The 12,662-nt window shown below is 41.6% G+C and overlaps 1 protein-coding gene across 1 annotated transcript in view; it reads left to right on the top strand.

Annotated features, from left to right (window-relative positions):
• The window catches only part of REL (REL proto-oncogene, NF-kB subunit), a 64,066-nt gene extending 52,512 nt beyond the window's left edge, over positions 1-11,554 (top strand). The window contains exons 7-12 of the mRNA XM_065401490.1: positions 2,125-2,265; positions 7,854-7,958; positions 8,290-8,502; positions 8,812-8,886; positions 9,031-9,105; positions 10,728-11,554. Of these exons, the coding sequence (XP_065257562.1) occupies positions 2,125-2,265; positions 7,854-7,958; positions 8,290-8,502; positions 8,812-8,886; positions 9,031-9,105; positions 10,728-11,554 (1,436 nt within the window). The remainder of the gene's footprint in view (positions 1-2,124; positions 2,266-7,853; positions 7,959-8,289; positions 8,503-8,811; positions 8,887-9,030; positions 9,106-10,727) is intronic.
• Positions 11,555-12,662: the final 1,108 nt, after the last annotated feature.

Raw genomic sequence — 12,662 nt, forward strand, 5'->3', positions numbered from 1 at the left:
AAAGCTGTAAAGGGGCTAATTTTTAACTTTCAACTCCCGGTGCATTTATAGATAAATATCCCATGTTTAAAATGAAAGATCAAATTTATTTTTAAAACTGAGATCTGGAGGGACTGAGATATTCAAATAACAATTGCAAATGAAAAATGCAGAGGAACCCCTTTTGAATTTGCTGCATGTACTATTTCAATAATACCAAAATGAAAAAAAATCTCACCAGAGTGGGTGGTGTCACCTCCTACTCTTTGTGGGGGCGGACACCAAAATGGTGATGCAAGTGTTTGACGTTTATCAGTACAGTGTGGTCACTGGGTTTTTTTTTGTTTTTTTTTTGGTCCAAGCATGTTTCAAGCTTCACTCTTGACATCTCCAGTACTAAGGTGGTAATGAAATTTGTAGGAGGTTTTTGGAGGATGGGTGAACTGGAAGAATTATTATGGTCTGCTGATACTGCAGGCATTTGGTCTGTGATTCTTTGAATGGCTAAATGAGACCATAAAACTGTTCTCAGGCTAACAATAGGTTTGGAAGAGAGAAAAGCTTCTTTAAATAGCTCTTTGACGGGACCTCCCATTCTAATAAGTGAAATCAGATTATCTTTCTTTTCTGTGGTGTCATTTAAAAAAACCCAGTAGATAATTTAATTCTAGATTTTAAAAGAGAATATCGTCAAATTCAGATAACTGTTTTTTCTAGCATCAATTTTTTACAGTAAACTAACAATAGATGAGGTATTTGGTCATACATATCTGAAGTAGGATATGTCCCAGTGTGAGATTTTGAAAATTAAAATGACGTAGAAGGCTGGACAAAACTAAAATGCTAGGCATGGGTTATATGATGTCTCAGTTTACACTGGGGAAAAGTATATGAACAAAATTCCCTACAGGGATTTACTTCTTGTGTCATCTAAATGTACCACTATGTGATACCAGTAGTTGCTATTCCCAAAGATACAGAATAGACTCAAATCAGCAGAAATGCATCTTCTTTTTTCAGTTAAAATATGGTTCCCAATAATTGTACCTGTCAGTGGGGGCAAGGAGGTTTTGTTTTGTTTTTTTAATAACAAGAGGTATTATCAGGCATTTTTAGAGCCAAATCTTGGTTTTTGTAGCTAGAGGCACACCAGGAATGGGGCAAGAGCAGAGGTGGTGCCCTGAGGCATTGTAGGCACAGAGACTGCTGTTTTGGTGATCTCCCTCCCCCCCCCCCCCCCCCCCGGATGTTTATTTTCTTCTCACATCCTAAGAAGAAAATAACCTAACATTGTGCAGAATCCCCCAGCATTGTCTATTGGCAGGCCATTGGGACCCAAGGCCTCCTACGCATTAGAAGAATTGTGCTAAGGCAAAATTGTCAATGTTCTCATCTTAACTACACATGAGGGGTGGTGGGGGAGGAGAGGGTGGGTGGGAGAGAGAAAATGGAGGCAATGGGAGAGAGAGAATAGGGAGGGGTCTGGAAAAGAGAGAGGGAGAAACAAGATGGGGAAACCCTAAAGCAGAGAAGGACTTGAGGAAAAGCTTGGAGAGAAGGAATAAAGACTTTGAAGGGGAGAACTGGAAGAGGTCGCGGGGAGGGAATGAACAACTGCAGGTGAGACAATGGCACTTGTCCCCACTGCAGACCCAGGTGCAGATCCCTCACAAACAGAGGAGCCCCCAAAAGGTTGGGAACCATTATTTTGGTATGTGTTGCATTGCCTTGAGCATTTGCTGGCTAAACAACTGGGTCTATACATTGGCTGCCTCCTGTTCAGAGTGCACTGTGGTGAGGGGAGACAGGCGCCGTCCCTAGTGCTTGCTTGCTCTCCCCAAGGGCAGCTGCCGAGGGGCAGCCACAGTTTGGCCCATCACATTTAATCCAAGAGGCAGCTTGGGTGAATAACACACTTTCATTGCAGCAGCCTTGGGCTTTGTAACTGAAGGGTTAAAGGCTACTGTTCCACATGCAAGGGATTGATACATACAGTTCCTGCGGGAGTTAGTGAGTGTCACAAGTGAATCCTCCATGCATTGGTGGCATTGTTGCTTCTACCAGCAGAGCTTCACCCCAATTTCTTTAAGTGTGATTGCTGCTTCTGTGTGATAACTTACTTTGCCATCTCTCTTCATCTTCCAGTGCCCGAAGAACAGCTGCTCAATGTTGATGAGTATGACCTCAATGTCGTGAGACTCTGCTTTCAGGTGTTCCTCCCTGATGAACATGGCAATTGCACGATACCACTTCCTCCCGTCATCTCCAACCCTATTTATGATAACAGTGAGTATCCCACCTGGACAGGTGCACTTTTAAGTGATCAATTTTCCCTTGTATTTGAAGTGACGGGGTCAGGCCACCTTCCCAGCCGTTTGCCTCTCAGCTCTCCAGCTCTGTTACGCTATCCAATGCAAACACAGGGCCAAGGATCCTAGCACTGGCTTTGGATCCTACTGCTTAGAGCCAAGGCCAGAATATGGACTGTAGATTGTGTATATGCCTGTTGGATATCAAATGGGTCTAACAAAGGTGGGAGTGGTGTGTTGACATTGGGTAGTAGGACGTGCAGTATCTATCTCAGTCATACTACTCGTTAGATCCTTTCATGGCCCTTGGTTATGTACTGCAGCAGTAGCCACAGGAAACCCAGTTTCCAATAGGCAAGGCATTTACAATATTTTGTAGTGATAAAGATTGCTGAGAAAGATCCCAACTTGGACTTAGCTGCCATAAAACTCGATCTGTGCTCCAAGGACGTGATCCAAAGCCTATTGAAATAACTGGGGAATCTTTCTGTTGACTTGTTTGGGGCTTTGGATCAGGCCCAGTGTGTGAAATTCACCCATGTAGAGAGTTAGCACAAAGCTCTAAACCACTTATGTCCCATCAACCCTTATTTTGAGGGCCTGGGCCAGAACCTGAGCAGGTATAAGTTAGTGTAGCTTCACTGCCTTCAATGGAGTGATGCCAGTTTAGAGCAGCTCAGGGTCTGACCCCTTAAGTGGTGCATAGGTCTTGTGCTGACTCACTGTCCAGGATGGAATTTTACCACAAATAAATATCTGTTTTGCAAAGGATTAACTTTTTCAGAGGATTTTTGAATGACTTCACTACACTGTAACTGGATCATCTGAAAAAGGAGTGTGAAATATGAGGTGTAAATATTTATATTCTGCCTTTGCAGAATAGCCTTTAATAATTGTTGAAGAATTTGGCAATTATTTTTGTCATCTTACTGATAAGACATTTCTGTGCCAAGTTTTGTAGGTCATGAGACCGATTATTTTAGCAGAAGTCACTGATTTAAAGAAAAGTGCATTTATGCAGTTGATGAGGAGAGTTGTGCTATGAATTGACATAACCATTATGGAAGTATTCAGTTCTAACCAGGGTTTTTTGTTATTTTTACCTACTTTTAAAACATGCTATAAATCTCTTACTTCTGCCAAATGAAATGCTATACAATGTTTTATTCAGGGACTTTATAGCAGAGCTGGTGCTTTGCCATAATAGGTGAGGTTGAGATAAAATTAACAGCTAAAAGCAATGTGTCTCAGCTACCATTTAGAAATATGCTAGATCATAACTACAAGTGCCTTTCAGTTGACGTCAGTCCCTGCTAAGCTTTCGTTTTAGCACGGTGTGTGTGTGGGTGATTTTGTTTTGTACTATGGGTGTTTGGAGTCCTCCATTGTAGCTTAGTGGTAGTGTAAATAAAACATGATGCATAACGTCAACCACAAGTCGGTAGAATTGCTGTGACATCTCGTTTTGGGAATGGTAGCTTCAGATCTGCGTTCCTCAAAAAAAGTGAATTTGTTGACCTTTTCAAACTAGTTCTGACATATAGAATTAAGAAAGGTCAGGTTTTGACCTTGGTTAAAAATATGTGTAGTGTGTACGCACTCTCTCTCATAGAATATTATAAAGTGACCAAAATTATGCAGTTGAATACATGCAATAAACAGCCACTTTGTTCAGGTAACACAAATTTTCCTCCTACTGAACAGTGACTCTCAGTATATTCTCATGTTTTATAGACCAGAGAAGATCTGAATACAGTTTGTATTGCTAGTGACTTTAGGATATCTACATTACTCACCCAGAGCTTTTGCAGTTCTGCTCAAACAAGTAGCAATAAAAATATTTATAGCTCTTTCTGCATTGTCATATATTTTGTTCTGCCCACATGCATTCAATGTAATAATTTGCCTTCACTTTTTGTCATTTCTAGTCTCCATCAACTTACTCATTTTTGAAATGTATGAATTTAATGTGGAAACAATGAAATGGGTATGGATGGAGCAGAAGACAGTGTCAGTTTATAAAATAGATAGATAGTGCAGGTGACACGGTCTATAGCTAAGATGGCTCCTGTTTTCAGTTGCTTGTAACTTTGCCAAACTTTAATTGTTTAGGCTGAAATTTCCCATGTTGGGTGTCTACCTTAGGCTGACATTTTTGGGAAGTTTCTGCTAAAACGGTTCAGCCATTTCTGAGAATGAGATCAGGGAGAAATATGGTTTTTTGGTGTATGTTTAAAAAAAACATTCTTACAGCCATTTCATTGAGAGCCAAGGAGGGGGCAGGGGCAGGAGAGCGAAAATAGGGATAGAATGTCTGTAACCACTGGAGAATACTCCTCTGCCGAGCCTGGAACTGAACCCAGGATTCCTGAGTCTTAACATTCCTTTGCTGTCATCAAATAGTTGTGAAACAGACTGGCAAAGTGAGTCTCGTCTCCCTCTAGTGACTGGAACAAATAGAAAACAACAGTTACTCTTCGCTCAAGTGGCAGTGGTCTGTACTGTAGATCTGAACACTGATGTCCAGTGTTGGTGGTCAGTATGGTTCCACATGGTGGAATTTCTGTTTTTTCAATTTGCATTTTAAAAAAACTTAGGAAATTACATCCCAGAAAACTATGTTAAAAGGACATCAAGGTTGCAAAGTCATGCACTCAAAAGTTAGGCAATGCCAGAATTAAGGTTACCCATGCAACCTGAATTCATCCCCCTTGTGTGTATGCATTATGATACAGTCCTTAATTACTTGATCACATACTAGTTTTTCCACAGGACCCCTGATTCATTGAGTGATAGAGCTAAAAGCAACGTGTCTTGGCTCAGTGAATGAATCAGGCTTGTGTAGTGAAGGAGGCCCTTTGTAGGATACCTGCCTTGTTTGGGGAAAGTGTGAAGTGAATGAGACTGGGAACTGCAGGGACAGCTGTAGAGTTCCTGTGTGATGCAGTGCAAGTTATGTAAACCAGAATTTTCACATGGTGGTCACTGTGTGTTCCTCATTTTTTGAATACCCAACTTGAGACACCTGGGGTCTGATTTGCAGAAGTGCTGATCACTCTCAGCTGCAACTGAGGTCAATGGGAGCTGTGCTACGTACATATAAAATGCTACATAATACCAAATTCTCTGAAAAATCAGGCACTAGGCCTCTCAAATTGGGCACCCGGAATTACTGGGCATCTGTAATATGGGGCTAATAATTATGCCTCACCCACCTGTCGTGAAGACAATTGCATTAATGTTAGTAAAGCACTAAGATATTACGCTGAGAGCATCATGAGGAAATTAATAATTCTGTACTATTATGCAGAGGTTTTGAATAGTGTGCAGTGAGGCATGTGGTCACACATTGAATGATGAGGATGAAACAAAATTTTGAAGAGTTGCTCATTCAGTGAGCACAGACTGTCCTGTGCACTGAATGAGTCGGAGAAAACCAGCATGTGATCACGTATGTAAAGATTGTATCATAATGAATATGCAAAAAGGGACTGAATTATAGTTGCACATGCAGCCTTAACTAGGAGATTTCCTAACTTTCAACTGCTTGACTTTGCAACCCTAATGTTCTTTTAATTTAGGTTTTGGGGATGTAATCTATAAATTTATTGGACCTCCTTTTGCCCACCATACTTCTTGGATATATATGAATTATATTATTTATGAAGTATATCAATTTGAAACAGTATCCTAATCTTTATCCCACATTGGTTCATGAAAAGCTACTGTTAATATATTAAACTCTGACTTGTGGTAGATTAAATAATTACTTTGGGCACTGAAGACTCCAAAGCTTTGCAGGTCTCTAGCATGACCGTGCTGTTCAGGGCTAAGCAGTTATGCTATCCTAATTGTATTGATTTATTTTGTAATGACAAACAATGAGACTACCAGATGTAATCTTGCATAGGGCAGTTCTTGATCCAGTACCTCTGTGAGCACTGAAAGAATGCCAGAGGCCTTCTGTGTCTGCACATCTTTAGCCAAATGCTGAAGTCAGTAGAAGTAGTGTGGTGGTTGTCTTTGAGCCCAGTCTGGCCCCTTGTATAGAATTACAGATAATAATATGCAATATTATCAAGATTTTGAGAATTTTCTATACTTAAGCACCTAAATGAGGCCCTGATCCAGCAAAGCACCTAACCCATGCATAAATTTAAGCATATGTACATATGTTGATTTATTGGGATTGCCCGCATGCTTAGTTAAGCACATGCTTAAAAGTATTTTGCTGGACTGGGGCCTTGGTGGCCAGATTTCAGAAGTCCTGAACACCCAGAAATTCCTGTAGACCCTATTTGGGGCTGTTGGGTACTTTTTGAAATCTGGCCACATGTTTAGATGCCTACATCCAAATTTTGGAGTTTTAACTTTAGTATCCTGTTTTTGAAAATCTTGGCCATTGCCTCCAAATGTTAAAACCCTGTTAGCTATTTATTAATTATTATTTTTATTAAATATTTATATAGTGGTAGTGCCCAGCAATCCCAATCCTGACTGGGACCATATTGAGTAGATGCTATGTGAGTGTATAGGAAGACTCATTGACTCTCGCCCCATCCTCATTTGCCCATCCCTTTATGCCAAACTTAGCCCTTTTTTCGACCAAATATGTCAATAAGTAAAAATTATAATCTGCTGTGCTGAGGTGGGGAGGATATCACTTTAACAAATTGCTGACCCAACCCTTTCCAGCAACTCCAGAGTGATGTGTAAGGGTCATTGACTAAACCCTTGCGTGCGAGTTCTATGGGTCAGAGTTGCTGTAATGTTGAGTAACTAACAACAACTGGCTAAGTGGTGAAATATTTGCAACAGTAATGTGAGCTGGCTTTGGAATAAATATGGAAGATAAGTGGTTAAGAGTAGCAGCATTGGTGTTTGGTGCCCAAGACAGGAAAAGGCAACATGACCAGAGCCTTCACCTTTCTTGCCTTCATCACCGGCTTACTGATTTCATCTTGGTCTAGGAACATGCTTCCAAATTACCTTCATGTGGAGGGCATTTTGAATGCCAGGTGCGCACTGTCCCTGCCCCAGTTATTGCCTTGTTAGGCCAAGCAGGATGGAGACCTTCATTTCAGTTTATATGTACCAGAATTTCTCCTCTGCACTTTCATTCTATGGCAACCACTAATGCTTTACAAAACCTTACGTAGTGGAGAGGGCTAGATGGAGCACCCCCTCCAGACTTTAATACCAGGCCCAGTACAGACATGCATTCAAACTCACCCCTGCCATTCACATCCCTTCATGTTGATAACACTGCTGTTATACCTGCCCATCAGTCATCCCAGGGCACTTCCATAAAGCCCTCTCTATTTATTAGCCAAGATGGTCAACCCCAAGCTCTGGGTGTTCCTAAACCTCAACTACCAAAAGCTGGAACTGGACGACGTGGGATGGATCACTCAATAAATTGCCTGCCTTGTTCATTCTCTCTGACATAATTGGCATTGACCACTGTTGGAAGACCAGATACTGGGCTAGATGGACCATTGGTCTGACCCAGTGTGGCCATTCTTGTGTCCTTATGTCCTATCGCTATTTCCTGTTTATCTCTAGGAGCTCCTAACACAGCAGAGTTGAGAATCTGTCGTGTGAACAAGAACTGTGGAAGTGTAAAAGGAGGAGATGAAATATTTCTACTGTGTGACAAGGTTCAAAAAGGTAACTGTGATTAGTTTCCCTCCCTCTTTCCAGAATACATTTCAAATGTATTCAGCTGCGGAGGCCAACATTTTCGAACTTGGAGGCCTAAAGTTAGGCCCCTCAACCTTCACTTAAGCTCCTAAATAAGTGGCCTGATTTCAGAGTTGCTGAGCACCCTCGACTCCCATTGAACTCAATAGGTCATCAGCACCTCTGAAAATCAGGCTACTTAGGAGCCTACATAAGGACTTAAATGCCTAACTTTAGGCCTGCAAGTTTGAAAATGTTGGCCATAGGTTTTAGTTTTTTTCTCTGTACTAACTGGTACCTTCTGTTTCTGATGGACTAGATGATATAGAAGTCAGATTTGTCTTGAATGAATGGGAAGCCAAAGGTAGTTTCTCACAAGCTGATGTACATCGCCAAGTCGCTATTGTATTCAAAACTCCACCATTTTACAAAGACATCACTGAACCAGTTATGGTGAAGATGCAGCTGCGAAGACCCTCTGACCAGGAAGTCAGTGAGTCGATGGATTTCAGATATCTACCAGATGAAAAAGGTACAGTTCCTACTAGTAGAATTCTTAAGAGTATGTCAGCGCTGTATTTTTACATGAGAGAGCAACCGTGAATCAGTAAAAATGTTGCTAACGGCACTCCAGCATTGTCCTTCTTTAGAATAATATTAAGGGTGGTGGGTTGTGATTTTTTTTGTATCAGCTGTTTAGATCACAAGTCTATGAGAACTACATTTGGGAAGACCCTTTCCATTATAAACAGAAGGCATACATCAGTTCTGGAAACGTTCTTTACAAAACACAGTGGAGAGCATCCTAATTACCAATACTCTTTTCTCCTTCCCCGTGTAGATCCTTATGGTAATAAAGTGAAAAGGCAAAGGCAAACATCAACATTGGCTTTGCAAAAGCTCATGCAGGAATACGGTAAGGAAAACATTTGGTAGTTTGCCTCCATGTTCTTTTTTTTTTTCTTCTTCTTTTTTTAAAATTTGGGCAAAGGTTTTTATTTTTTTTAAAAAGAGCAATCCTATTCTTAAATAACAGGATTAATGTCCTTTTCCATCGCAGGTTCCAATGTGTCCGAGAGGCCCAAAGCAGCTCCATTCCGGTCTATCCCTGGTGAAGGGAGGATAATTAAGAAAGGTAGATCTGTCTGCACATGTCAATCCAGCATCAGTTTGAAACAAATGACTCCTCTCTGATTTGCAGTGTCCATTTTCCATAGCAGACAGTATAATGAGGGCCCTTAGCTTTTCCAAACACTGGGGGCTAGTTTTCAGTGTCCAGAGGCACTGGTGGGGTGACGTTTGCGTGTACAATTGCCACACATGCACATACAGAGAAATCAAAAAGCCCTTTCACTTTCTGGTTCATGCATGCTGAGTTACAATAACTTGATATGTAAATGCAGGCACACAACTGAGAACACACCTGGCCCTCCCTCTATCCACCGGGACTCTAGCACTTAAACTTCAAGGCAGTAGTATTACCTGAAGACACCTATTATTTGCACCTGCCCCCGTCTCCCCCAGTTCATTCATGGTCTCCCGAAGGGCCGCAGTAAATTGTAACTGTCACCCTCATAAGGTGTATGCTGCACTTTCTCCATCCTGAAAGTGCTGCTATAGGCCTGCCCCTCAGGTGGAAGAAAATACCCAACGTGAATCTGTCTAAAAAATGGTTGGGGAAGATTTGAGGGGTCTTTTTCCCTCTCAGCAAGAGCACTGTCCCCTGGCAATGAGGAGTCTCTGGAGTCTGCCCCCTGCTGATAGTATGAGAGGCCGGCCCCTAATGCTCCCTCATGACAGCAGCAGCAATAAGGGGGCAGCTCACTGCAGGAACGAGAAGCTCTTCAATAGCAGGGGTAAGAGGGGAACAAACACCAGAGGCCTGCAATAGGCCCCATCCCCAAAGTCCAGCACTGACGTGGGGCAGGAGCCCTGACAGCCAGCAAGGAGCGAGCGAGCAAGCATGTACTGCTCCTTTTCAATGAGAGAGAGGGGTAGGGGGCTGGTGCCAGGGAGAGCAGCAGGAGATTGGGTCGGAGGTAAAGTTGTTTGGACAAATACTAAACATTGAGCCCTTTCCCAAAGGGCCTAAATGTCTTAGGAGTCCCATTGTCAAAGTGTTAGGCACCTTAATACCTTTGAGGATTTCGGCCTAAGTCTCAAAGTCATTGGGACTTAGGTTCCCAACTTATTTAGGCCCTTTTGAAAATCATATCTGTTATCTCTGCATATCTCTGAGCTTTCAGACGTTTGGTTCTTTTCAGTGAAGTTTAACTTTAAATTTCCGGGCTTTCCGCATCGTTTGCTTAAATATTAGCTAGTACAAGTCTGTGGATTGGGGCTGGAGGCTTGCTCCCAGATGCAGAACAGACATGCCCTAAGATATTGAGAGTACTTACTATACAGCCTCAAAGCCATCCATATTTTTATTGTAAGCTTCTCTAGCTTCCACATTTCAAGTAAAGAGAAGAGTGATGTGTACAGCCAGTCTAACTGCAGGTTGGACATTTAGGGTTTGTCCTGCAAGGTGCTAAGCACTGTGGCCTGATCCAGCAAAGCACTTAAGTAGGTGCTTAACTGCAAGCCCATGAATCATCTCACTGATGTCAATAGGATTGCACATGTGCTTAAAGTTAAGCCTGTGCTTAGCGCTTTTGATGTACGACTTTGGCAGGCTTGACTATTTGAACTGCCTGCCATGTTTTTCATTCTTATAATTTCCATGCATTAATTAACAACTGTGTTTCCTTTTCACAGAACCAAATATGTTTTCTCAAACTGCGATTATGCCGCTGCAGAGAACTCCTGTAAGCACCAGTCAAATTCCATCTTACTATTCCCCACCCACATGCAATTCAAATCCAATCCCACATCAGCCTACAAATGTGCAGGCCGTGGGACCGGTTAAGCATGATGAAGCTCTTTCTTCATGTTGGCATTCCCCATGCTCCTCTTCTTCATCAGGCAACACAGTTAATACACACCCACAGACCAGTTTTGTGATGGATGCACTTCACCCTAACCCACAGAGTAGCAGTTCTCTCTCAGCTCTTCATGAAAATGTTCTGAACTGGACTGATCAGAAGGATATAAACTACTATAGAGATTTCACCAGCACAAATGGTATAGGAGCATCAGCAATGTCACAGCAAGACATGCAGAATGTCTCTGATAGCAGCATCATGCATCAGGCTCACACCATAAACGTCACAGCACCCAGCATTGTTAACATGGAGACTGATGAAATGGGATGCATGAGCATGAACGTAGAAAAGACATCGTTTAATCAAGTTTTAAATCCAAGTGATCACAGGAGGCAAATCCATCAGGTGCCTTCTACCAGTACATCTCTAGCAGCTTCTTGTAGCTCATCCTTTAGTTCACAGTCCAACGCATTTCATTCAGCTGCTTACAGTTTCCTAGACCCTCAAGTTATGAACGAATCACCCAGCAATCTTATTCAGAATAATCAAAATAGTGCTTCCAATAGCCAGTACTATACAGATGGGACCCAAGGTGAAGAAGAGCTTTTGAGCGCCTTTGGAGTCACTTTAGAGGCTCTATTGCAGAACTTCAACCACTGAGTCTCTGTTTTGCTGTCAGTCTGAAAACTAGTATCCAAAATTTCTCTAATGGCCAGACACAGACAACAGACAATTTATATGTAATTGAATATTCATATTCATAGTTACTGCTGTGGGAGCCTAACTTTTCCTCTCAGAATGTTTGTCAGTGCAACTTATTATGCACGTTTCAGACTACAATTAGGGTGGCTGATCAAAGGTTGATGCCACATTAAAGGTGACATTAGGGAATAGGGTTTGGGAATTTGTACATCAAAATAACCCCATATCATTTTTTTACAGTGTTGGAAAGGGGTAGTGAAGGAGGCTGCTAAGTGCTAAAGACCTCCTGCACTCAGCAGAAGCTCTCCGATGGAAACAAGTATCTTCATAGGGGCTACATTTATATAATTTAAGGGAAAGAAGTAGTTGGAAACGAAAACAGTTGTTGCTCCTTACAAAATTAATATAAATTTGCTAAATAACAAACCAGACAATCCAGGAATTGTCCTGCTGGTGTACAGCAGTGGCCCATTTAGTTCTCTTAATATTTTCTTCTTACCTGATAGCGCTATCTCAACATTTTTTATATATACATTTTTATTGCTAAACTTAGCTTATGCACTGATTTTTTTTTCACATTTATATGTTCACTCCATTTGCTTAGAAAGCAAATTTAGTCTTAAAAATGGTAATGACTATGTCATTGTTAGGTCTATTTAAAAATATTAGAATGTTCCCTGGAGTTCTTAAATAGTGCAGCTATGGTGACATGAATTATTGAACAAAGAAGCAAAACCATTTTGCACTGTTCTCTCGGTATTTTTTTTTACCGTAATATACTGGATGCTTTATGAATGGTAGCATGAGATTGGTACTGTAAGGAATATACTTTTTTGGGTTGCATGTGTTTATTTTGAATTACATAAAATATATTGGGTCAGATCCTCTTACATACACCTCCTTTCTGGTGACTTTGGGCCAATCTAAAACAGCTGAGAGTCCCCTTGCATAGGAGAATCCTGGATGACATAAACCTCTGTACCACCTACTTCTGGCTCCTGGCATCATAGGGGGAAGGAGAAGGTGTGGCCAAAATATGCTGTGCTCTGGGCATCCAGAGTCATTC

This window comes from Emys orbicularis, chromosome 3 (genome assembly GCF_028017835.1).
Source record: "Emys orbicularis isolate rEmyOrb1 chromosome 3, rEmyOrb1.hap1, whole genome shotgun sequence".
NCBI classification, from domain to species: Eukaryota; Metazoa; Chordata; order Testudines; family Emydidae; genus Emys; species Emys orbicularis.